The sequence below is a fragment of the Argiope bruennichi genome, chromosome 1 (genome assembly GCF_947563725.1).
Source record: "Argiope bruennichi chromosome 1, qqArgBrue1.1, whole genome shotgun sequence".
In the NCBI taxonomy this organism is placed as follows: domain Eukaryota; kingdom Metazoa; phylum Arthropoda; class Arachnida; order Araneae; family Araneidae; genus Argiope; species Argiope bruennichi.
The window spans coordinates 113,083,992-113,109,029 of NC_079151.1; the positions used below are offsets into that span (position 1 = coordinate 113,083,992).

At 28.8% G+C, this 25,038-nt stretch overlaps 1 protein-coding gene across 1 annotated transcript; it reads right to left on the reverse strand.

The window, feature by feature from the left end:
* Positions 1–209: 209 nt before the first annotated feature.
* LOC129974887 (ras-related protein Rab-1A) lies at positions 210–11,727 on the reverse strand. Its single transcript, XM_056087698.1, has 7 exons — positions 11,557–11,727; positions 9,695–9,767; positions 8,881–8,928; positions 5,786–5,833; positions 4,379–4,474; positions 2,218–2,349; positions 210–1,433 (listed from the first exon to the last, which is right to left on the reverse strand). Exons 1-7 carry the CDS (start codon positions 11,577–11,579, stop codon positions 1,233–1,235), a joined length of 621 nt encoding a protein of 206 aa, XP_055943673.1. The 5' UTR covers positions 11,580–11,727; the 3' UTR covers positions 210–1,232.
* Between the last annotated feature and the right edge of the window lie 13,311 nt (positions 11,728–25,038).

A 25,038-nucleotide genomic window follows, 5' to 3' on the forward strand; every position in this document is an offset into this window, starting at 1 on the left:
TGAACTTATTTTGATGTAGCACCATAAAAAAAAAAAAAAAAAAAGAATGTAATTAAATGTCTTGTGTATAGAATTTAAACATAGCTTTAATCAAGGCACTTAAAAAAGTTCCAGAATGAAACATTTAATACATAGTTCCAATTTACTATTAAAACAAATTTACAAAGGGCTTAAAAGGAAGGGATTTAACAAAAATTTAAAAACTACAATAGCATACACAAAAGCCTTTTAATTATATAACATACAATAAAAACTCATAGCATTAGAATGTACTACAGAATATATTTTTTCCATTATCCGAAGTTGAAAACTGGGAAAAATGTATCCATCTAAAATTCAAACAGCCTCAATTTAGAATACAGTTTTCTTTAAGAAATTTCACTCATTCAACAATCATAAGCTCGAAATAAAAAGTTTTTGCTACCCAGCACAAAACACAAACAATTAAATATTAACATTATTAGACATTGTGATACAGTCAAACTCTCCCACAAAATTTTTACTATCTAAATCATTTTCATCAAAAATAAGTTAACCAAAAATCTTTTGACTGAAGTATTTAACACTTAAAAAACTTTTTTTTAAAAAAGAAAAGACGACTGCTAAGGCAACTAATCTATCTGAACTTCAAACATGTACATTATACAAACAGCTATAAGAGTGAAGCATACATATACACACATCAGGGGGTTGGAATGATAAACCTAAAAATTGACAAAATCCATGCACGCATGGCATGACGAATTTGAATACTATATGTTTGCTCAAATAGTTCAATAACTAATTCAAATGCAAGATGAAATCTTGTCATATACATGTTCATGACTACAGCCTCAGATAAATAAGGATTAAATTAAATTGAATACAGTGGCTAAAGAAAAAGGAGGCATTGTAATAAGAACTTAAATAATCACAACAGTTTGTTTTTCCTTTATGACAAAAGAGAATTTTAATTTCTGTTAATATAAATACAGTATGTTTGAAATCAAAGGGCAAAAATCTAGAAAAATCTAAAATGATTCTTTTTTCTTTTTGTAATGTTTGAAAGCAGCCAAAAGTACAAGGGAAATAGTGCCACGATGGAGTCTATTAAATGAAACCGTTTGTCCTGGCAGACTTTTTATACACATCTACCTCCAGTGAACTTAGCCAAAGTGCCTGTATTTCACCAACTGTTGTAAAATGAATGCAAGCCACTGAATTGATGGAATTCATTTTTCTTTAAAAAGCCCTTAACAGCACCCGCCGCTTGGTGCCTTGACTGGTGTACTGGGATTGATCTTCTCCCCTTGCCGAGATGCATCTGCAGCAGACGTGGGTGGTCCCATACGTTTCTTGATTTCAGCTGCCATAGTCATGAATGCCTGTTCCACATTAGTGGCATTCTTTGCACTTGTTTCCAAGAAGGGAATACCCAACTGATCAGCAAATTCCTGTCAATAAAATTTTAAACTGCATTATAATTTTTTTCTAATTCAACATATTCATATTTTTTTTAATGTGTTAATTTTTTTGCATTTAACAATATAAAACATTTAATAAAAATACACTGAATGTTACTGAACTAAAAATTTCAAACTTTACGAAATTTATAAATTTAGAGCATTTAAAAAGCTATTCATAAAAACAATTAGAAAAATGTTTACATAATTAAGAATGCTTGCCTGGCAAGTTGATAGATAGGATGAAAGGATAGGAAGCAATGAAACAATTTTATTTGATAATTCAAAAATTAGCATAAATAAACACTAGATTTTAATTTGTTACATTTCATCATAGCATAACTGAAGATAATGAGACCTCAATAATGAGAGGGAAAAAAAAAAAAAAAAAAAGCAAAGTTCAAAACAGACTACAACTATTGCTTCATAACTGTTAACGACTTTTTAATCCTAAAAGCACTTAATTTTTGAAATGCAAGTACTTTTGGAATTTTATTTTTAAAGAAGATAAAATAAACTTCTGTATATAATATAAATTTAAAAATAAAGAATTTTGCGCAGTGAAATCTAAAGAATATATAATCTGAAAAAGTCGATTTAACCACTAATAAAATACAATAATTTTAGTTTATTTTTGAAATAAAAAAAATATCCATTATTTGAGTAAAAAACTACTTTTGATTTAAAAACCAAGAATGTATTAACAGAAATTAAAGCAAATTAAAGTTTTTTTTTAATTTTATAATAAATACTAAATATTTAAAAAATAACTTACTTTGGCAGTAACATAGTCTACTACTTTTTTTGGAGTTAAATCACACTTATTTCCAACTAATAATCTATTTACATTTTCTGAGGCATAACGATCAATTTCTTGCAACCATTGTTTCACATTATTGAAAGACTCCTGTAAAAAAAATATAACATTAAAATTCATAAATAGTTTTTAAATTCCAATCTAACAAAAATTATTCTTACATTACTAAAGACTTGTTCACATTTACCTTGTGCTTTGGCAAATCAAGTCAAATGTCACTTATCTCATGGCCTGAAAAAGTCCCCCCGCCCCTCTAAAAACAGAATAGTTTCACTTTTACCACAAAATGTTGGTAAAAAAATTGGTCACTAAAAGCTAATGAGCATATTGATGATAGTGTGCAAACCATGGAAATAAACTGATCTATCATACATTTGTTGCAAGTGCAACCCCAGGCATGACAATTTACAAGTCATTAGAATAAGACTTATTTCATTCAACTACTTAAAAAAAAAAAATACACAGATACTAATCCTTTCTACACCTAATTTTTAAGAATTTTAACCTGAAAGAAAATCAGAAATAGCATATATAGAAAATTAAGTTTATAAAAAATTTGGTAGTCTTTATATCAGAAGTGAAAATTTTAAATTTTATTGTTAATATTTTTTTATCTGTTCCAAGCAGTTCACTTAATATTGAAAAGCTACCTTCAACTAAAAAATAATAATTCTTTAACTAATATTACATAATAATGAAAATTTTCAGAGAGCTATAAAGAGATTTTTATAAAATTAAATATTAGAGAAAAGCTTTGAATAGCTAAATGAGGATAAATCAAAAAATGCTCTCATACTGATGAGAAAATCCATAAATATATTAAGCAGCAGATTACTGTAAATACTGGACATATCACAATATGCAATACCAAACATAATATTTACCATTACCAAGATAATTTTTGATACAATAAGAAAAAATAACAATTCACAAATTAGTAAAAAAATTTATTCGAACACTGCTAAAATAAAACTTTATATTGTATTTAAATATGTTGGCAACACCATTATGCTAATGAAAACGTGAATGCATGCCTTGTTCATTTTCTAAATTTCATGGTAATGTAATTTAATTTTTATTAATCTTCTAAACTACAAAGATATTTAACAGATTCCTTCGTTGGCTTTCAACAATAGAAGAGAATCATAAGATTAAGTAACTGACAATATAATTATAATGGTTTAAGATTTTCAAATTGATATAATTAATCTATTAGAAACAAGGCAAAGAAATTTTTGAAATACCAAAATTGTACTAAAGTGATGATTTAAAATTTTGAAATTATATGAAATTATTTGAGCAATAATATTTTCTAATGTTATTATAGAAAAATTCCAAAATGTTGCTTAGTTTTTAATAAAAATGTGTTGAAATTTTAAAAACTTTCTGAAGCATACAGTACCTGAACTCCCAAATATACATGCCAAATTTGATAGCTATAAGTAAAATTATTTTGTCTGTAGAATACCAAAATATATATATACATTATTGTTAATAGAGACAATACAAACCAGTGGGCGAGGTCTTCACAAACCTTTCTCACATATTCCAAAATAAAGTTGTTATACCAGAAAATATCTTGCACAGAAACTAGCATACAATATTTACAAAAACAACCTTTGAAGTGAATTTAGCATTTTAACTGAATCTATCATGCTAACTTTGACCAGTTATTTGGAATTAATCCTGGCATGTAATTAATAACATCTGAAAATCGAATTTATGATTTAGATGCATTTTCCCCCAACAACTGATTGAAACCAAAATTTGACAAGAAACTACACTTGTATTTAAAAAAATCCCATACTAAATATTTTGTGTATTTGAATAATCACATTTATATATCTCTGGAAGTATAAGCCAACAGACTGTCAACCTTTCATTCGATTTGGTTCAAAATTTGGTGGGAGTTCATACTATAGAGGTTAAATCTATGTCCAAATTTTATATACCTAACTCTCTTCATTTTGTAGTTATCTTGTTAAATTGTATTCGGATAGCAGGACAGATAGACTTCTGAATGGATTTTGCTCAAAATTTGACAAAAATCTACAAATTTGATGCAAATATCGTATATACGAGAAAATAAAAATACAAGGATCAAAATAAATTAGCTTACCTGATCAGTTACATCATAGACAACTATAATTCCATGTGCTCCTCTGTAATAACTAGAGGTGATGGTTCTAAACCTTTCCTGACCAGCAGTATCCCACTATAATAAAAATTAAAATTCCTATAAATTTCAATGAAAGGGGGAGAAAGGCAAAATACAGATTAATCTTTTAGGAAACTGTGGAACTTAAAACTATGTACAATGAAAATAAAATCCCCCATTCAACTTTATATAAAATTCTACATTAACAGATATATGTAAAATTTTATATGCTTAATGTCTTACTTAAATATAGCTTTGTTTAATTTAATAAAAAAAAAAAACATTAGAATATAGAAGGATTAAAAATCTTTTATTCTTGATAAACCTTGAATTGTTAAATTCAAGTACTTGTTAAAATGGCTAGGGAAATTCTTAATAAAAATGCTAGGTCTTAAGAATATCACTATTGCTTACGTATAACAAAAAACTAAACAAACATTTTAAGTACATTTCATTCTTTGAAAAAGCATTGTATAAAAAATCCAAATTTCATGCATTAATACATTAGCAAGAGAAAAAGTTTTTAAAAAAATTTCACTCAATTCACAATCTATTCATGGATATAGGACATTCTTCCACAAAAGGAAACACAGAACAGCTAGCATTTTCATTCAGAATTAGAGTATCAATGATTTATTTTTTTAAATACTACCTTGGATTTGTAATCTAAATATAAACACCCACCCGACTTGATAACAGGTTTTCATAAATGTTTATATATTGTACATGAAGAACAGATAACTTAAAAATTAAAGGAAATAACTGAATTAAAAACAGTCTGCCTATCAGAAATAATTATGAAAAATCTAAAGAATTAGAATTGACAAAATTAAAAACTCCTTGAACAAAATTAACTAAATTTATGGGAAGAAATGCAAACAAATCTACAAAACATTGACTTTAATGGTAAATTTAAAATTAATTGTAAATAGTTTTAAACAGTCTTCAATTTATCAAACAACTTATTGAACTTAAGATTTCAGATTTATAAGATCTTATAAACACCTTTAAAGAAAATTTTTCACCACCTTTAGAGTTAAGCTTATTGTAATTATATTAAATATATGGTTCTGTATTTAAAGGAGGATGAAGAAATACTTGAATATATAATCAAACAGAATCCTAAGTACCATAAAAATATTTATAAATTTCTGAAACTGAAGAGAAAATGCAGGCTGTTTTTAATATCAATGAAATGATATAAATAAAAGAAACATTGATTCTAATTTCAAAAAAAGAATGCAATTTTAAGTTAAGATAAATAGATAATGACATTTAATATGATATTGATATCACAACCCCAAAAATTATTTCAAAATCGCTAATTTCTTTACAAAACAAAAAACTTCAATGAAAAAATTTACTTACTATTTGAAGTTTGATAGTTTTACCTTCAAGTTCTATGGTTCTTATTTTCTGCAAAATAAAGAACATTAAAAAAAAATTAATGAATTTATCAAAAATGTATTAATTTTAATACATTTAAAGTATTAAAAATAAAATTAAAGTATTAACAGAAATTGAGAATTTTTATTTGATCATAACCTTTCTTAGTAAGTTCAAATTAATTACATTAAAATATTTTAAAGTTTCTTTAGAGCAAATCTTTATTTCAAATTATGAATCAAATCAAAGGCTAAATTATACTGTACAAAAAGACTTATAAAAATCTATAGTGTGTGGTATCAGATGAAAATATAGAGGCCTGTTGCCTTATAATATGGTGGTAAATTTGCCATCTCGCTAATTATAGGACCATTCTCACTTGTGGACAATGGTCTGGAACTTCATGCAAACTGCTGGTAAAATTAACAGACAAAGATCCCCATATAATCACAAATGAGGGGAAAGAAGGCAAAATGTGCCAGACGCAAGCTGCTTATGGACCATAAGAACCGTGCTTAAGAAATTGTTTGTAGTGATAACCAGGGGTGTTTGTGGGACCCCAAAAAATCCCCGGAAACTTTTACGGACTTACTACCGACATTTTGCAGTTTCGAGAAGGGGGGGGGGAGAGAAATGAAAAATTACGATTATTAAGTATTGAATGACCTAATTATAAAAGTTCAATGAATTACTTTTTTTGCAAAATTAATAACCATTAATTTTGCAAAATTAAGACCTTTGAACCCAGGTCACGTGATCGCACATCTGGTCGAACGAAGTCTCTCCCTTTTTTTTCTGCCGCGCCTACTTGCCGAAAAGAATCCAGAAGAGAATGTCCGAGAACCGGGGGAATGAGTCATAACTCGCAATAAGGAAAGAACAAAAAAGAAGTTTTTTCCCCCCTTTTCAGGCATTATCACTGCCTTTGGAGAAAGAAAGGAAAAATTTTCACCACACACACTGACCTTGCGCTTTCTGCTTTCAAAGCAAACAAAATTAAGATCAAAATAAATAATTCATTATTATTCCTACTTCCTTTTGAACGACAAGGTCAGTGATAATGCATTTTCAGGCATTATCACTGCCTTTGGAGAAAGAAAGGAAAAATTTTCACCACACACACTGACCTTGCGCTTTCTGCTTTCAAAGCAAACAAAATTAAGATCAAAATAAATAATTCATTATTATTCCTACTTCCTTTTGAACGACGATCCCCGGAATTTCCGGGTATCGAAGTTCAAAATCCCCGGAATTCCGGGGTTTCCCCGGAGCACAAACACCCCTGGATAACAGATGTAACAATCAGTTGCAAAGGAAGCAACATGCCAGTTCCACTTGTATAATCAATTTTAATGTTCATGTAGTTTACCATGCATGTTTTATTAAAACACAAGAGGATGACCTTGATTCATTAAAAAGTTACGAGACCTTTCTGAAGCAGATTCTAGAACCTGATCCAATGCTAGTGTGAAATAGAAAACAATTATAAAAGGATCATTTTGCCATGCATGCATGAATTGAAGAAATAGCAGCATACAGCATGAAGACAGGGGTAGCCAGAAAGAAAAAAAAGCCACCATCAGCCTGCAAAACTCAGTAAGCCCTTCGACCCTTAAGAGCCTTCTAATATTATATAGAATCTTTTGAAGAACATTATTCATATGAAAAGTTTGATAACTAATACTTTTAAGAAAATTAAATATGTATATTTTTCAATCTTGTACATTGTTAATTTTTCAGTTTCTAATTGAATAGAATAAATAATAGGATAGATATTGTACAATCTTTATTTCACATCCTTTTTTTCATACAGAATTTCATCAATAAGGCATTTTGATTATTTCTATTATTTTGGCTTGTATTCAAAACCTATTACAAGTAGTATCCATTATAATTAGTGCTTAAAATCTATGGTTATTTATAGTTTAGCCAATAAATAGCCACATAGATTAACCGCATCTCTAGGAGACAAAATTTTAAGATTCAATCTAAAAAATTTTTATTGTTCTCGATGATTTTTACATGTATTTGTTGTAGTATTATCCCTTAATGTTAACAGGGAATATATATAGAGATGCAATGAGAAAAACTTTTTTAACTTGTTCTGCACATCAAATGTAATTTCCAGAATTGAGAATTTTTTTAAATGGTTTTTCTCATAAAAAATAAAAATCTCATTTTTTTTTTTTTTTTAGTAAAAGGTAATAGAACTTTTCCCCCATAAGTTAAACAAAAAACAGGTGAAATTCTTTTGTAAATTTTTAATAAATTGTTTTAAGTTACAAAAACCACGAGATTTTTTTTTAAGTTACATCAAAAAACATTTATTGGATCAAAAAACTAAATTTATCTAATAGAAGGTACAGTATATCTTATTATACTACAATATTACAAGAATTATATAAATATTTGATTCTTGATCTAAATTCCACTTTTAAAAACTTTCCAATATTAAGAAATATTACTAAACAGCCAATGGTACTTCATTTGGTTTGCAATATTTATCTATTAAATAGCTAAATATATTACATTGTAATTAGTCTGTAAAATACTATTATAAAACAAAAATATCTAAAAAAATTAAGAATATTAAATTCAACTTCATGAATGTTAACCTCCTTTAAAGTTTGGTCGAAATTTCATTAAAATATTGTGTCTTATGTTCAATACCGTTTGATAATAAATGGTTAGAAAATAAATGACATAAAAATTGCATTTTACAATTAAATTGTATCTTGAATTAAGATTCAAAATTTTCATACACAAAAGAGTAAGAATATAAAAGTCAAAAATTATTTCAAGTTATCATTAAACTATCGCTTTAGGAAGACCTTGTATAGTAAGGTACAATGTTTCAACTCTTCAAACTGTTAAATGGCAAAATTTAAATTAACCAAACTACAAGCAACAGTTTTGTTAAAATTTTATTTTCTGACCATGTTAGACTAGATTAAATAATAAAAATTTTAATCTCAAAAATATTTAATGAATTAAAATATTTTTTTATAAAAATGCACATTTCTCAATAATCACGTTTTGAAGCAGCTCATTTCAAGGAAAATAAAAAAGATACTTACAAAATCAACACCAATTGTACTGATGTAGCTTTCTGTGTATGTGTCATCCTACAAGAGAATTTTAAAGTAATATTTCAAAAACACCATCTTAAATTCAAAAAATATTTAAGTCACAATCGTAATATTTTTATATATGTGGAAATATTCATAAAGTTACAAAAACCAATTAAATGCCTTAAATGTTTCATTTCACAGGATCAAGAAAGCAAGAAATCACAGAAGCAAATTAGATGTATTAATAATACTTAAAATGAAGTGCCATTAAATTTTATACAATACCTAATTTAGAAGACTTATTAGAAAAGGATGAACTTAACATTTCATTTTACAGAATTCAGATATGACACAAAAATTTCTTAAAATAGAAATGCAATAACAATGTTATCAAATTAAAGATTACTACCATTCATAGAAAATAAAAAAGATAAAAGAACCAATTGGCTCAAATATTTCAAAGCCAATTTAGAAAATTTCTCTTTTAACATAAATTTCTAAAATAGCTTTTTTAAAATAGCTATAGAAAAAGGAAAAAATGCAGCATGTAATAATTATATATTTGATAAACATGAGAAAGAAATTTTCACTATCTCTTTAAAATTTTAATTAAGCAAGAAATTACTTAAATCTTTAAAATTAAGAAAAATAAAACTTTTGTTGAGAATTTAATCTACAGTTCTAACATTATAATTCTTTGACCTTTGAAAAAATGACTTAAAAATAATCCTAATTTTATTGATGGAAGAATCAACAATTCATAATATATATAGTTCTTACATATTAAAAAATATCAGCAAATATTTTAAATAACACTTACAGCAAATCTCAGTAAGAGACATGATTTTCCAACACCAGAGTCTCCAATAAGTAGCAATTTAAACAAGTAATCACTAAAAAAGAATTTCATTACATTTTAACTTGCATGTAAGTTTATATTATTTCTACAAATTAAATAATTAAAATTGCAAAATTTAAGCATATAAACAAATATACACCAAATTCTAATATCAATATTGGAAATTCAGATTTTTAAAGAAGTTTTAATTTTACACTGGCATAAATTTCAAAAATCCTTTATAGTAACTACCAGTAATATTTCTTAAAACATTTCATGTTTTCCTCTCTAGTATTAAATGAATTTTTTGAATTTCACTTAGGATCAATATTATATTTTTAATTATAATAATTGATCTTTAAATGAAAATATATATTACGTTAAAATCTTTCATGTACATAGTTGGAACTCAGATGTTCAGCAAGATTAAAAAATTTTTCTATCAGCAGTTATTTCAACAAGATATTTAGATATTATATTAATTAGCAAAGCTAATGAAAAATTTTACTCGTGTGCAATTCAAATTCCCCAAGAACAAAAATTAGAATATTAAAAGAACTTACCAATATTGCATTGTTTATTTCCATTATAAAAACAAATACTATAATATAATCACATACAATCATTAAAAGAAATCAGGGAAAAAAATTCAATAAATTGGGTGGAAAGTAATTATCTCAAATAAATGAAATTTAATATTAAATTTTAATTTGATGTTTTACACAAAGTTAAGCAGACAATTTTTGTTAAAATGCTTTATACATAAAATGATCAAAATTAAAAATCAATTACCATTTTTTTAAGAATGAGCTTAATTCTCAATAGTGTAAAATCAAATTAAGAATATAAAAACTAAATGCAATTAAATAAAGTTAATTCATATAAAGATCAATAAAATTACAGGACCATGCAATATTATTTTAGGAGGTGGTTTGATGAGAACAATGAACAGATAACAAAGGAATTATCAGACATTTCCATAAATAAACATTCTTTTTTGCACTCAGCATAAAATTTTAGCACTTAAAATAAACAGGTTTGTCATAGAAGTTGTTTATATATGTTAATTTAAAAAGAGGGGGTGTTTAAAAAAATATCATGCCAATTACTTGAACAAGATTTCATTCAAGTTTGATTTCGCAGTTCTTGCAACAAAATGTTATGTAATCATTTGTAAACACTTTAAGCATAAGAATGTACATAAAATATTACGAAACAGAGCATAATAGAATCAATTATTCTTATTAATCGAACATAAAGAAGTAATTTTTATTTGTTAGGCTTATGTAGCTTGCGTTTATATAAATTTCAAAGATATTGATGTTTGATATTAGCTTCTTCATTGTATATAAAACTTGAAAATACATCGATTTTTTATATTATACTTCCCAATTACGAGTCGTATGTACAGACGACATTATGTGCATACGCTATAAGGAAATTCTTCAAAATAAACAGAATAAAATCGTCTCGAATAAATTTTTCATTGATAAATTAACTTTTCCTCAGCTTTTAAAATTTTATTTATATACGGCAATATACAAAAGAAAAAAAAAATCACATGATCACTAAATACATTATCTGACTATCCAGGTATTACGCATCAGAACAATTAAAAATATCACATGAAAACAATGACATGGCTTTCCAATTTGCAGGAATTATATTTCTTCACAATTTCGTACAAATTTTAAGTAATTGTACGTTAAAAGTAATGACTTTACTTACATCGAAAATTAAAATTTGGTACAACATAACTTTTTATATAATTAAAAATCTGTACAATATTTCAACAATCGGACAGAACAAGGAAAAACTCAATTTAAATAACATAAAATACTTACTATTCGGGATTCATTGTGGACATTACAATTTAAATGGCAAACTTTTGACAGGAGTAGCTTTAAAGATAAGGAAAATGATTTTATAAATATGTCAACTCCAAAAATATGCCCTACAAAATGGCTAACACAGCGCGACGTTTCATGAACCCAAAGTAAAGAGGGTGTATACAGTGGATGGCGATAGCAGGCTGACGTCACGTAATTGACGTGGCAAGTCTAAAGCCTTGTGAGTAAACGAACGTCATATGTAAAATTTTGTAAACATTGCATTAAATATAAGAAATTTAATGATGAATTTACAATAATTAATTTTCATGGAACAGTTAGAAATAAGACAGTATATATTTATAACTTAAAATTGTCCAAATTTAACTTTCAACGATGAAAAACGAAACGAAAGATCACGGGACTGCTTTATTGAAGATCAATTAAAAATATTTTGAGAAATATAGATTTTTTAAAAAATTATTTATCTATAACTTTTTGCTGAAAACAATAATTTGAATTCAAAATTAAGTTAATATTTATGATACTAATGAATAAATATAATTTTCTTGTAGCTAGATTGGTGATCTTTAAAAGTTATGCTCGGAATACTTCTTTTTATTAGTTTCGCTTTTTCAAAAGAATTAAAAGCTAAATTTCTGCCAAAATGAATTTCATTTAGTTATTTGCAAAATCGGTGATTTTTTTTAAAATAACAAATACTTGATTAATGAATCTATAACATTTGTGAGGATCCAGAAAACGATGAGTCACTGTGGCAGCATTTATTGATGAAAGATTAATAAAGCATTAAAAGAATTTGAAAACAAAGGAAAGGAAGAAATATTCAAACCAAAATCTTATTTCCCGGAATGTAAGACTTTCTTTTCTATTCTTTAGTAATAATATTATAAATCAAGTTAAAATAAAACTATCAGTCAACCTAATTTTGAAGACTATTAACAAAGTAGCTATTTATTCCTTTAATATTTATACTTTTTTTATGTTTATAGTAACATGCAATTTTTAACTTTTTAGCTACGATTTCTCAATTGCAATCAGTATTAAGATTACATGTCATTTCACAGAATTCTATGAAAACTGCATCTATAGCATCAATATTTCCAAGTGAATCATACGGAGTGACCTAAATCCTGGATAGACCAAGAACATTATGTCTATGTTTGTTCCCTCTCTAAATAAACTACTGTTAAGACTATAAGATATGACCATGATTAGATTTGTGGGTTTCACACTGCAATGTACGTACTTGAATTGGATCTTTTAAGGATGTCATTTTTTTTTCATGTTTCAGTCATAATTCATATTTAAAGTTAATAAAAATTATGAGAGTTTTTTAAGAACAATTTGGTTTAAGGAAGCTCATAAACATTACTGAAAGAGAAAAAATAACTGAGTCGACCACAAAACAAGTTTTAAGGTTTAAGGAACGATTTGAAAACTCGATCTACGTGAGCTCTCAAAGAATAATTTTTTAATTAAAAAAAAACTTTGAATTTTAATAAGCAGTATTCAGAACTTTCATATTTGTAATCCTCTTATCTCTGTCAATTTTATTTGCACATTTCAAACAATTTTTGACTCATTTTGTAATTTCTTACACCAATGATTTTAACAAAAAGAAACTAAGACTGAAAATGTATGTATTTAATAATCCCTTATTAATTTACATTTGAAAAATAATTTTTTAATCATTCGAACTCCGGATTCACTGTAGCTTTGAGTCTAGAGTACTATTATTTTTCACGCGGAATCATAACCCAACATCGTCAAATTCCTTTCTGAAACTTCAGAAATGAAGTTGAAAATACTTTCTTTAGCTTTTTTTTCTTCCTGCTCTCTGTCTTCCTATTCCATTTGCTGCATGGTATTCGTCTTAGCTTTTCAAAAGTAATCTTAATAACATAAATATTTCACTATTTCTTTAAATTAAGAAGAAAAAAATTACCTGAATTTATTAGAAGAAATTAAAATGAATTAAAACTCCAAACCTGCTTCTTCAAAGAATGTTTTATATATGTTAAAAAAGTCGAAAATGTCATTTATCTAAAACGAAATAATCTAAAACAAGGTGATTCAAAACAATTGCATCGGTTATAAATGGTCATTCTTCCATAATTAACCTTCTTTTAATTACAGAAGAAAGAAAAATATTTGAACACAATACAGAAAGAAATTTGAAATTTGTCTTGCACACGTAATAATAGCTATATATGATACTTCTTTAGCCACATGAAAAGCATCCAGGCAGTAGGCCATTTCACATCAGGCAATATGGAGCATATTCACAGAAAATGTCGACCTTTAATCGATTGAATCATTTCATAAATGGCCCCGCTACAGAATGCTGTTGATTCTGAGCTCATTTCAGTTGCGATATTACTACAGTTGGATGAAACATAGCAAATAACCTGAAAAACTGAGATTAAGAATTTAAGCAAGATATAAAATATATGAAAGAAAACTATCGGATTCTCGATACATTCAAACCAGATAATTTGAAAAATCTTCACGCTTTCTACCTTCCTCAGCCAGGAAAAAATATTTCTTCATTAAATCTGCAACGTGATACCATAAACTCAATAGACGAAATTTGGTTTACAATCACAGAGCAAATAGATTTTTAATAAAATCCGTTTATAAGAAATCTACCTTTCCGGAGTTTGCTCAAAATTTTGCTAAACATAACTCAAAAACGAAAAAAACCTAATAAGAAAATTTTATTATTAGCATCATCTGATCTGTACCATATTATGATCTGTATCTATGAAAAAGTTTACCCATTGTTAGTTTGCTTTCTGTAGATACGTGAAAACTAATTGAAAAATATGATACCATTGGTGAATGAAATTTGCAATGTGTTATTGTCACCAAAATTCTAATTTTACATAAAATTTTGTTTCCTAAGGGGAGGAAAGGATTGCTTATATAGTTATTATCACTGCACTACGAAGCATAAAGCACGTCATCTTGTGCAAGTATATCAGAAAGTCGAAGAAAAAAGACTCCCACTGTTTTTTTTTTAATTCCAAATATTTAGTTTCTTTAGATTCTCAATTCCAAATATTTAGATTCTTAATTCCAAATATTTAGATTCTTAATTCCAAATATTTAGATTCTTACATTTATTTTTCCAAATATTCAGACTACATTCCCCCCCCCCTATTGAGCTTCGCTTCTCCTAAGACCGTAAACACATTCGACTTGCCCTATTTAGATTGCCACATACAAAAAAAATACAGGTCCTTATTGACCCAAAGTACGATATTTCTATGATGTTACTCAATACTCTGAATACCGAATAATATCATGAAGATAACGTAACAAAGTTAAGTATTTTGTGTTAATAATGATGGTTATTGTGTGCATTAATTCTAATTATTCTTTGGTTATGATGACTAACCATGACAAATCTATTCCATTCTGGATTGGGTAGAGTCAAAAGAATGGAAGAATTAGAATGAATGGGCATAACATTTTATTCTCGTATTGTAATTAGTTAACTTAAAAAAATGCAGCGGATTAAAATTCTCTAATGGAACCCTTAAAGGGATTACTACTGTCAAGGAATGAAGTACGGAATTATTAGAACAGCCAGAACAATTTTGATGAAACTTAACACGTATTTTTCACCAATCAATTAAATTCACTGAAATAAAAAAAAAAAATTATCCCTAACATAACCATTCTTGGTTAGATATGTATATGTGCTGGGAAGTGGGGGGATGGGTGAATCATTGAAAGATACACGATTCTTGAAGAAAATGATGCTCTAAATAGGATTAATAAGTAAAAAAAAAAAAAAAAAATGAATTGCAGTGTACTGTATGATGAAATAAAAGTTTTTAATTTATGAATAATTTTTTGAGCAATATGCTCTTAATAAAATGGTTAGAAACTTTATATTATTTATGTGAAATTATTCAAGTTTGATGAAATCACCCCCACAAGTTTTTGATAAAGCAACTCCTGGTTTTCTTCCAATTAGTAGATAGGTTATAGAGACAAATAGAAATACCCTTGTCAAGACTTTTGGTGTTCCCGTATATGTATTTATATACGTGTGTGTGTGTGTGTGTGATTCGAAGCATAAATCTTAATAAGCATAAAATATTTTTTTTTACAGAAATCATTTAAAATTTACTATAATATGGAAAATCCTGCTTATTTTTGTATGCTTCTTCTTTGTATTTGAAAATTTTTCTGGAACTTTCTTTTTTTTCTAAGCGTGATTAGATTCTCAAAATAAGCTGACGTAACTCATTTGAATCATGTAATATAGGAAAGGAATCTGTCCTGACGCCTGACTTGTATAATTGTTCGTATTGAGGTTTTAAATACTCCTATTGAGAAAAATGTACATTCAGCTAAGCAATTTGTTACTATTAATGTTAGAAACACACGGAAGCCAATGATCTGCTATTGGAAAGGTATTTTCAATGTTTTCTTCTATAATTATATTTTCAACTTCTTATATGTGAAATCTCACGACTCCTAAATATGTCATTACAGATTGTCTGCTTTCCAGCACTCTCAATTCTCGGGAGATGTCACAGAATAATGTTACAAATAGCCTCCCAATTTGAATGACTGAACAAATTTCGTCACTTTGATGGATTTTGGTATGTTACATTTTTATTGTGCAATTTTAAATCTATTTGAGATATCAATATACTTTAATCAGTATGGCATTCAAAAAAAAAGTACCGTAAAGTAAAAAATATCGTAAAATATCTATTGACAGAAACTATTAATTTAGAGCTATATCATATTATATTTAAAATTCTGAGGACATTTACAACGAAAACCTTTACCTGATGTACAAAATGTTACAGCTCAATGAGGTTTATTCAAATACTATATACACTCATGTCCATAAATTAAGGATAATTCAGAGTCACGCAGAAATCGAACTTTAAAATACATATAGCACCCGTAAAACGACTACACACATCTTCAAAAATCATATACAAATTGCAAGAAGCCAGCAGATGACATCGGCAGTACGTCACAATGACGAGAGTGTAAGAGAGTGATGTATAAGGAATACAGGCAAAGAAGTAAAATTGTTAGCAAGCGCTTTATAAGCTTTTTTTTTTCAGTGCAATAACCGCATAGTTATAACACAAAGGACGCATTTGGATGATTTTTTACATGGTGGAATTATCGGTTGTCTGGAATGTGGGCGTACTCAGCTGGAAGTATCCGAGGAACTTGGAATCGGCCAGAGTGTCATCTCCAGGCTTTGGCAACGATTCCAAGATGATGATAATGTGAGTAGACGTTACAGCACAGGTCGCCCCCGAGTTATAACGTCGAATGAGGACTGGTATTTGGCAGTTATTGCCGAAAGAAACAGACGGATCACAGCATCAGACCTGTCTCGTCAGTTCTCTTCAGCCGCTGGTACTACAGTTTCAAGGCAAACCGTGTACAGACGCTTAAGGCAAATTGGTCTATATGCTCGTAGGTCTGTCAAATATGTTCCACTTACTGCAACTCATTGTCAAATGCGGTTAGCCTGGAATAGAGAGCATGCATTGTGGACACCGCAACAGTGGGCTTGTGTGATGCTTTCCGACGAGTCCAGATTTAGCTTGCAGTCTGATTCTCGACGGACTTTCATATGGAGAGCGGCAAGTACTCGTTACCACCAAGAGGATATCATTAAACGACACCGTTACGGTGGTGCAGGATTGCTCGTTTGGGGAGGAATTATTCTGGGTTCCAGAACTGACCTGCAGGTTCAAATTGGGACTATGACAGGCCAAATCTATCGGGACGTCATTCTGGAACAACATGTGCGTTTATTTCGTAGTGCCATGGCGCAGAATTCGTGTTTATGGATGACAACGCCAGTCCTCACCGTGCAAACATCGTAAACGAATGCCTTCGATCGGAAGATATCATCCGTATGGACTGGACAGCATTCTCACCGGACTTAAATCCAGTAGAACATGTGTGGGACATGCTTGGCCGACGAGTTGCAGTCCGTCGACCACCTCCTACATGTCTACCGGAACTTCGGAGAGCACTGCTTGATGAGTGGTGTAATATTCCCCAAGATCGGATCGATAATTTGATACTCAGCCTGCCTAGGCGTTGTACGGACTGTATTGCATCGTCTGGGAGACATAGTATTAACCATCATACCAACCATGTAATATTGGTTTTTGTAAATAGTTTTTTTCTCTAGTAATTTGCTCCAGGGAGCAAAAAATCGCAATTTTTATTAATGATATCAAACGTATAGCATCCTTTTTGCTCTTTACCTTTTGTTTAATAAATAGGCTTTACAAATAAGTCACATTTGTTTTGCTTCTGATGCTTTCTTTAACTGAACTTGCATTATCCTTAATTTATGGACATGAATGTAGTTACTGACCTCATTTATTCTATTAAAAGCAGTTCCCTCTTTGAGGATGGGAAGAAACTGAGAGAAGCTTTGAAGTGCTCGCAAGGTTAGCTCCTGAAAATTTAATTGCTCAAGACTTACTTTTACACTATAGTAACATTTAAAAGATAGTTTTTAACTTAATGTAAATTTAAAAGCAGTGCTTTTTTTTTTTTTGCCTAATTTTCAACAATAGATTTCATTTATGCAAGGAAATCCAATCAACTTTCAGCCTTTTACCGAATATTTAATCGAATGTTTTCTTCCATTGTTGAAAGCTAAGGATTGAATTTATGATCTGCGCATTTTACATGACAAATCAAAAAGTAAAATCGCGCTATCACAAAAGACAATGTGTAGTTTGTAATAATTTTTCAGATACATTAGCTTGTAATAACATTAGAATATCACAGAAACTCAATTCTATTTGGAAAGTTCATGTGCATAATTTATAGAACAATAAATTAAAATTAATTGATCGTTCAATTAATTATTAATTTTGTAAAGCTAGCGAAATAACACGGCGTTCATGTCTGTCGAAATTTGATCTAAAAAAGTCATTTATTGAAGGAATCATGATCAACAAATTATGCATAAGAATCTAACTGAATTTAAAGTCTAATTACATTCCTAACGAACCAAATGGTGCACCAAAGGATGTTAGTGTATAATAAAAATAAAAGTATTAAAATTCCAATGATTTTCATTTTATTGTTAGTATTACTTTTGCAAGTTGATGCTATAGAAAACACTACTTAAATACTCGCGTACCGTATATTGTTGTAATTTATATGACAGCTATTATTTTCAAGCTCTGATACATCATACAAAAAGACAAGTGTAGGGAACAAAATAAGCATATTACCAAAAATTATGTACAATCATCCTTACTTTTCGAAGTAATCACATTGAAAGTCATACTGTTAGACCAGGTTTCTGATTATTTTTTTTTTTTTTTTTTTTTTTTTTTTTTTTTTTTGAGAAACGTTGTCCAGGTGATGTAACATTCCTCTGAAGCTTCATTTTAGTTTGAAAGTTCTTCGAATTTTCTTTTAAGAAAATAATATGGAGAAGAAATGTCTCAATATCCACCTTCGAAAGTCGCAATTTCGGTATGCTGATCCGCCAGTTAGTCAGAAAAGCCCCCGTTTCTTTCGAAAGACCTGTTTAACTCTCTGATTAAGATCTTCTGTTGCGATACTTTTACACCTTTGTTCCCCTCCATAAAGAATGTGGTAAGTGATTTTCATTTCTTCCCCGATTTGAAGGATTGGCTAGGATATCAAAATCCTAACTGCAGACTAATAAAGAGTTCATTAGAAAGTTAAGATCAATCTATCTCTTGGAGTGGATTCATTAAGTTCTTCAGAAAATAATTTCATTTTCTTTTTCAATAAAAATGAAAGACGATTTTTTTATAGTGAATAAATATTTTATTGAATTATATATTGTCCCTTCTGGTCCAATACCTTTTGCCATCTTTCTGACAGTAGCATGATTCCACGAATACAAATTATTTTATCATTGTTGGCAAAAACTGATTCTGGGGATTTTTTGACGTCCTCATCTGAAGTAAACGTTTTACAAATTAAAAAGAATTGTTGAGACCGAAACAAATAATTATCGGAAGGTGCCAGATCTGGAGAATATGGTGGATGCGGCAATATATTCCATCCAAGCTGTAAAAGCTTTTGGTGAGTTATAAAACTTGTACGAGGCTGACATTATCTTGGTGGAACACTACACTTTTTCTATTGATCAATCCTGGCCTTTTCTGTTTAAGTGATTCATTCAGTTTGTCCAGCTGATGACAGTACACTTCAGAAATGATTGTTGCGTCGTCCGGTAAAAGCTTGAAAAAAACCCGATACTTTTGAAATTCTACCAAACAGAAAACAACACTTTTTTCTACTTTTTTTTAAATAAAGATTGACTTTCGAAGTGTTTTGAGCTGATTCATCTCTTTTACACCACGATCTCTTGGGTTTGACATTGTTGTAAACAACTCATTCCTCGCCGCCTCCATTGATGATGCGCTTCAAAAATGGATCATTTTCTTTCGGGTGGGGGGGGGGGTTGAGAAGCAAATCACAGACATGAAAGCGATGGCCCAAATTTCTTCCTGTAAGAAAATGAGAAACCCATATATCGATCTTTGAGATTAAACCTTGACGTTTCAAATTATCATGGACCATCGAATTCGATAAATTTAATCTCTAAGTGATCTCACGAATTGTTTTTCACCGGTTTGCACCAAATAATGCCTTTATTGTGTGTTCATCAGTTTCAACTGACCTTCCAGAACAAGTGCATCTTCAACATCAAAATTGCTGGATCGAAATGTTACAAACCAGTTTCGGTCCAGGCGAGTTTATCAATACATTTTCTCCATACACATCGGACAATTTTTTTTCTTGTTTTAACAGCATTTTTACCCTTTTGATAGTAAAAATAGTAAAGTATTCCAAAAATGCTACTTTTCACTTTTCATATTTAAAAGGGTATCAACCAAAAAACTACTGCATAGAATCAATCGAACTTTTTACAAGCAAGCCTTGCTATATCAGCTGTCAAAACATGTAATGATTATGCCGCTTAAGTGTGAAGTTGGCTGTGAAAAAATACAATTAAGTTCTCTGTTGGGAAAAACGAATAGATATCTGATTCAACTATACAACAAATGTCTGAATTTTCGCGGTGATTATTGTTGAAGAGTAACCATGATTGTACTTAATTTATAGTAAAAACTCTTTTTTTGTTCTCTACTTTTGCTTTTTTTGTGATCAGTCGGAGCTTGAAAAAAAATGGCCTCTGTAGTTTGGTGCAAAGCTATTTTATCAGATTTGTTCGGTTGTAATAAAGAGGAGCCATGGATCGAAGGACACAGGGAAGATGTTCAAAGTATAACTGGAATAAAGAAGACAGGGCAGATGCACTGAACGCCATTACAGGAGACACAAAATCAATTTCAATTAGATGCATTTAAGTGAAAAATGCAGTTTTTAGCGGGCAAGACAATATAAAAATTAACAAAACTATGTTAAGATAAGAAGCAATCAGATGCATTGTGCATTGTATACGATATGGTATTAATCGATTGCAAAATTTGTGATTACATTATAAGAAAAGAGCTTTTAAGAACTATAATTCTATTTTTGAATTATTATTATTATTATTTTATATAAGAGTACAACAAAAAGAAAGTATTGTAGTCGTCTAAAAATTCGAATTCAATATTTTAATAAATCTACACATTCTAACATTTTCTTCAGTTCCAAAAAATTTTCTTTGAAATTATATCTGTCTACCGTCTCAAATACAGCTTTATAAAAAAACTGAAAAGAAGAAAAATTTTAAAATATCCCTTAAAAACTCAAACTTTGAATTATAAACAATCCCTAGAATCAATGATCGTTTCAGTCTACTAATAGTCATGATCTGGTCTTCGAATGGTCATAGCTTTGCTCGTTATTGCTATGTTGAAATAAAGACCCAAAATGAAAATCATCCACAGGCTTAATTAAGTTAAAACTGAATCCAAAAATAAATTTAGTGTTGTTTAATATGTCGTAATCTCAATTCTTTCCTATTCATTTCAATACTAAAAAAAATTATAGTACCCTTCTTTGCATAAAATATTGTGTGAAGTCTCCATGGTGTTGTTCGACTTGCTGAATGAAATACAATTTCTTGTAGATATTGTTTATTTGGGGGAATTTTCGTTAATTTGGGAATTTTGTGTTAATTAGAATCCCATATTCTGAGCTCCCAATAAAAAAAATTCTCTTTTTAAATTCAATTAAAAAAGTTTTAATTTATTTTACACATAGTAAAGCTTGCCATAGGGTAAGTATTCTACCAGATGAAAGTGAAGTATTTTCTGCTAAGAAGTTAACAGATGGTGGGAGTCGTACAATGGGACAAATGAATGTTGGGATTTTTCTGAATTTGATCTTTTATCAACAATAGAAATGATAAAGAAACTAATCCGCCTTCTTTTCAAAATGCAATACTGAAGAATTCCGTCGCTTATCGTAATGCAACTGGAGAAAAAGTTTTAAAGATTGAATCCATTCCACTAATTCTAAACTAAATGTTAGAGTGCAGAATCAAACGGTAATCAAAATTAACATAATTTTTTTACGGTACGGCAATCAAAATTAACTTAAATTTTTTACAAACAAAATAATATTTTCAACATATTTACATAAATTCACCTAAAAAGAAAGAAAAGCAAAGAATGTTACAATAAATGCAGTCATTTTAATAACAATATTTTGTGATGAACTTACTTTAAATATAAAATATCACCTATAATGATGATTACCATTTACTTTTTTGCAAATGAAGTCTCGAAGGAGAATATGCGATTATCATCTAAAAATTCTATCAAAAGACTTACGAAGTTACATGAATTCAGAAAAAGCATTTTTGGAACTATGCTTGTCTGTTTAAACTAGATAATTCAAAAATACAACGAGGTTTAAAAAATTTGGCTGAAATCTGGCAGTTGATCTGTTCAGCTGCATGGATGTGAACCACAAAAATTCAAAAATGAATATATGAGATAGGTAAAATTTATTCATAGTTTCATTTCCAGAAATTTAAATGTGTATAAAATTTTGATTTACGTTCATCAAATAACTTTCTGCCGGTCTGTCTTTTCATGAGTTTGTAAACAATATAGTTAAAAAAATAAAAAATACACAGTAGTGCACCAGCATTCATCACTTGCACAAAAAGCTACTTCATTAAAGTATCTTTTTTAATTAGCAATGCAATTAAATGCAATAATTAGTTGAATGCATCATTATAATTTTATCTGTCCTTTTTTTGTGTAATATTTTGCAAAAACAGAAATAAATCTGAAAATATGCGTTTTAGAATTTGTTCTTCACTGCACAACTAATTCCATTTTATTATTCTGAAATGGTAGGATTCCTTTAAATTGCAAAGCTTCTCTACAATTTATTAACCCTAAGCCAACTATCATAAAAGAAATTGGAGCTGTAGATACTGTTACTTATGATAAGTTTCTCAAGGCAACCGACTTATAAGATAAAATAATCATAAATACTCATTTCTACAAATAATAAAAGATAATTTGTGTATGTTGACTCTCTAAAGACCAGATAGTTTGACCTATACCTACCAAATTTTGCACATATACAGGGCCTGATTAAGACCGGGGAATACGGGACAGTTGCCCCGGGCCCCACATCAGAGCCCCCCCCCCAAATCGAATAGAAAGTTTATTTTATGTATAAAGTATATTTATTATTTTGAGAGAATAGTAAATCTTGGTTAAAATTGAGTTAGTAATAAACATATTAAAATTTTGTCGATTTAAAAATAAGCATAATCATTCAAGGTCAATATAAATTTTATTATTCTCAGTTTTTCTTACCTAGTAATAATACAGTCTAGCACAATATTGTGTAATAACTTTAATTCAGTTAATGGAAAGAAAATAATAAATTAGTTAAATTAACATTGCTTTTCAAAGATAAAAAGTAACAAAAGTATGGGGCATTTCCCTCCCACCTTTTCTTTTAAATTTTGCATGCAATAATTAATTGAATATAAATATATATCCACCGTAGATGTAAAATTTATCTTTAATGCATATACATTAAAATTATCTTTTTAGTGGAATTTGAATAATGAATCGGTCTGGATTTTCTCTCTTCTCTAAGTGCATAGGACTTATCTATGGTATTTTTCATTAATTAATTCAAATTGCTAAAAAAGTCTTTACATTTTCTAGTTATAAATTTAAATAGCATTTTTGTCCAATTTCGGTTCTTTAGATGTCCTATATCCTTTTATTGATGGATATAGAATTGTCAGAAAATAAATCAAATGGACTGAACGATATTTCGTTTGACCATTGGAGGGGGGGGGGACTTTATAACTATTTTAGGTTCTAATCAATTTTCTTGTTATATATCTATAATCAGGTGAAAAATTTAAATACCTCTATAAAATTCGGTTCTTTATTACTGAAGTAGTGAAGCAGAGGAGACCTCCCAAAGGAGTTTTTGTCCCGGGCCTCAATTAGGCTAAATCGAGCCCTGCACATATATACTTTGAAGAGCGGAAATGTGAGCTCTGAATGCCATTTTTTAATTTAAAAAAATAATTAAAAATTGGCGTTTTTTGGCTGCAGTTTCCGAAAACATTCCTACATAAAATAATTTTCATATCGTTTTAAAGTTTACAGAATAATTATTTTCAATTAAACCAATTTAATTGCTGTAATATTCTTTAATTTAAGTTTTATTTACTTTAAAAAATATTTTTAAGTATAATTTACAACAATATTTTCACTGTTGTGAATGAAATTGGAATTGCTTTCTTATGCTTGTTATTAATATTTCACATTGAGCCCCTCTCTTAGTTTGTTTATGATCAAGCTATAAAGATTCTGCTTATTTTTTTCTTTCTCGAATATGAAGTATAGAAAAAAATATTGTAATCCTCAAACAATTCGAACTCGAAATATTGATCAATCTGTATGTTTCAGATTTCCTTGAGTTCGAAAAACATATTTTTGGTATTATGTCTGTCTGTGAAAAAAATTCAAAAAACGCATTCAGCTAGACGGATGAAATTTGATATATGGACTAACAACCAAATTTGTAGATTTCTCTCAAATTTTGCATGAAATCCATTCACAGAAATCTGCCGAGTACAAGGCAACTCTATAACTACAAAACGCAAAGAGCTAAAATTTCGCACAAAGGTAAAATATTTAAAATACAAATATCAAATTTTAAGCCAAATCTGCTAAATAGTTGGCCATCTGTCTGTCTTTATTTTTGCAGGTATGTAAAAACAATAATTCATAAATGCAATAACTCAAATGAAATTCAGTACTTGTGACTATAACTATTGTTCTGTATCATATTTTGATACCAATTGACCGGGAAATTACATTCGAAATACATATTCTCGAGATAAATTCAATAAAATAATAAATTCATATCAAAGATCTATATTTCATAACTTTCGTTCAACAACGCCAAACAAGATATTCGTGATCTTACCCAAGGTCCCCAAATTAATGCGGTTGAAGAAGA

Coding starts and splice junctions, on each gene's coding strand:
- LOC129974887 (XM_056087698.1), bottom strand. CDS start 11,579: ATGTCCACAATGAATCCCGAATA. Junction 8,929..9,694: donor GTCTCTTACTGAGATTTGCT/GTAAGTGTTATT, acceptor ATTCTCTTGTAG/GATGACACATACACAGAAAG. Junction 5,834..8,880: donor GTACAATTGGTGTTGATTTT/GTAAGTATCTTT, acceptor TTTATTTTGCAG/AAAATAAGAACCATAGAACT.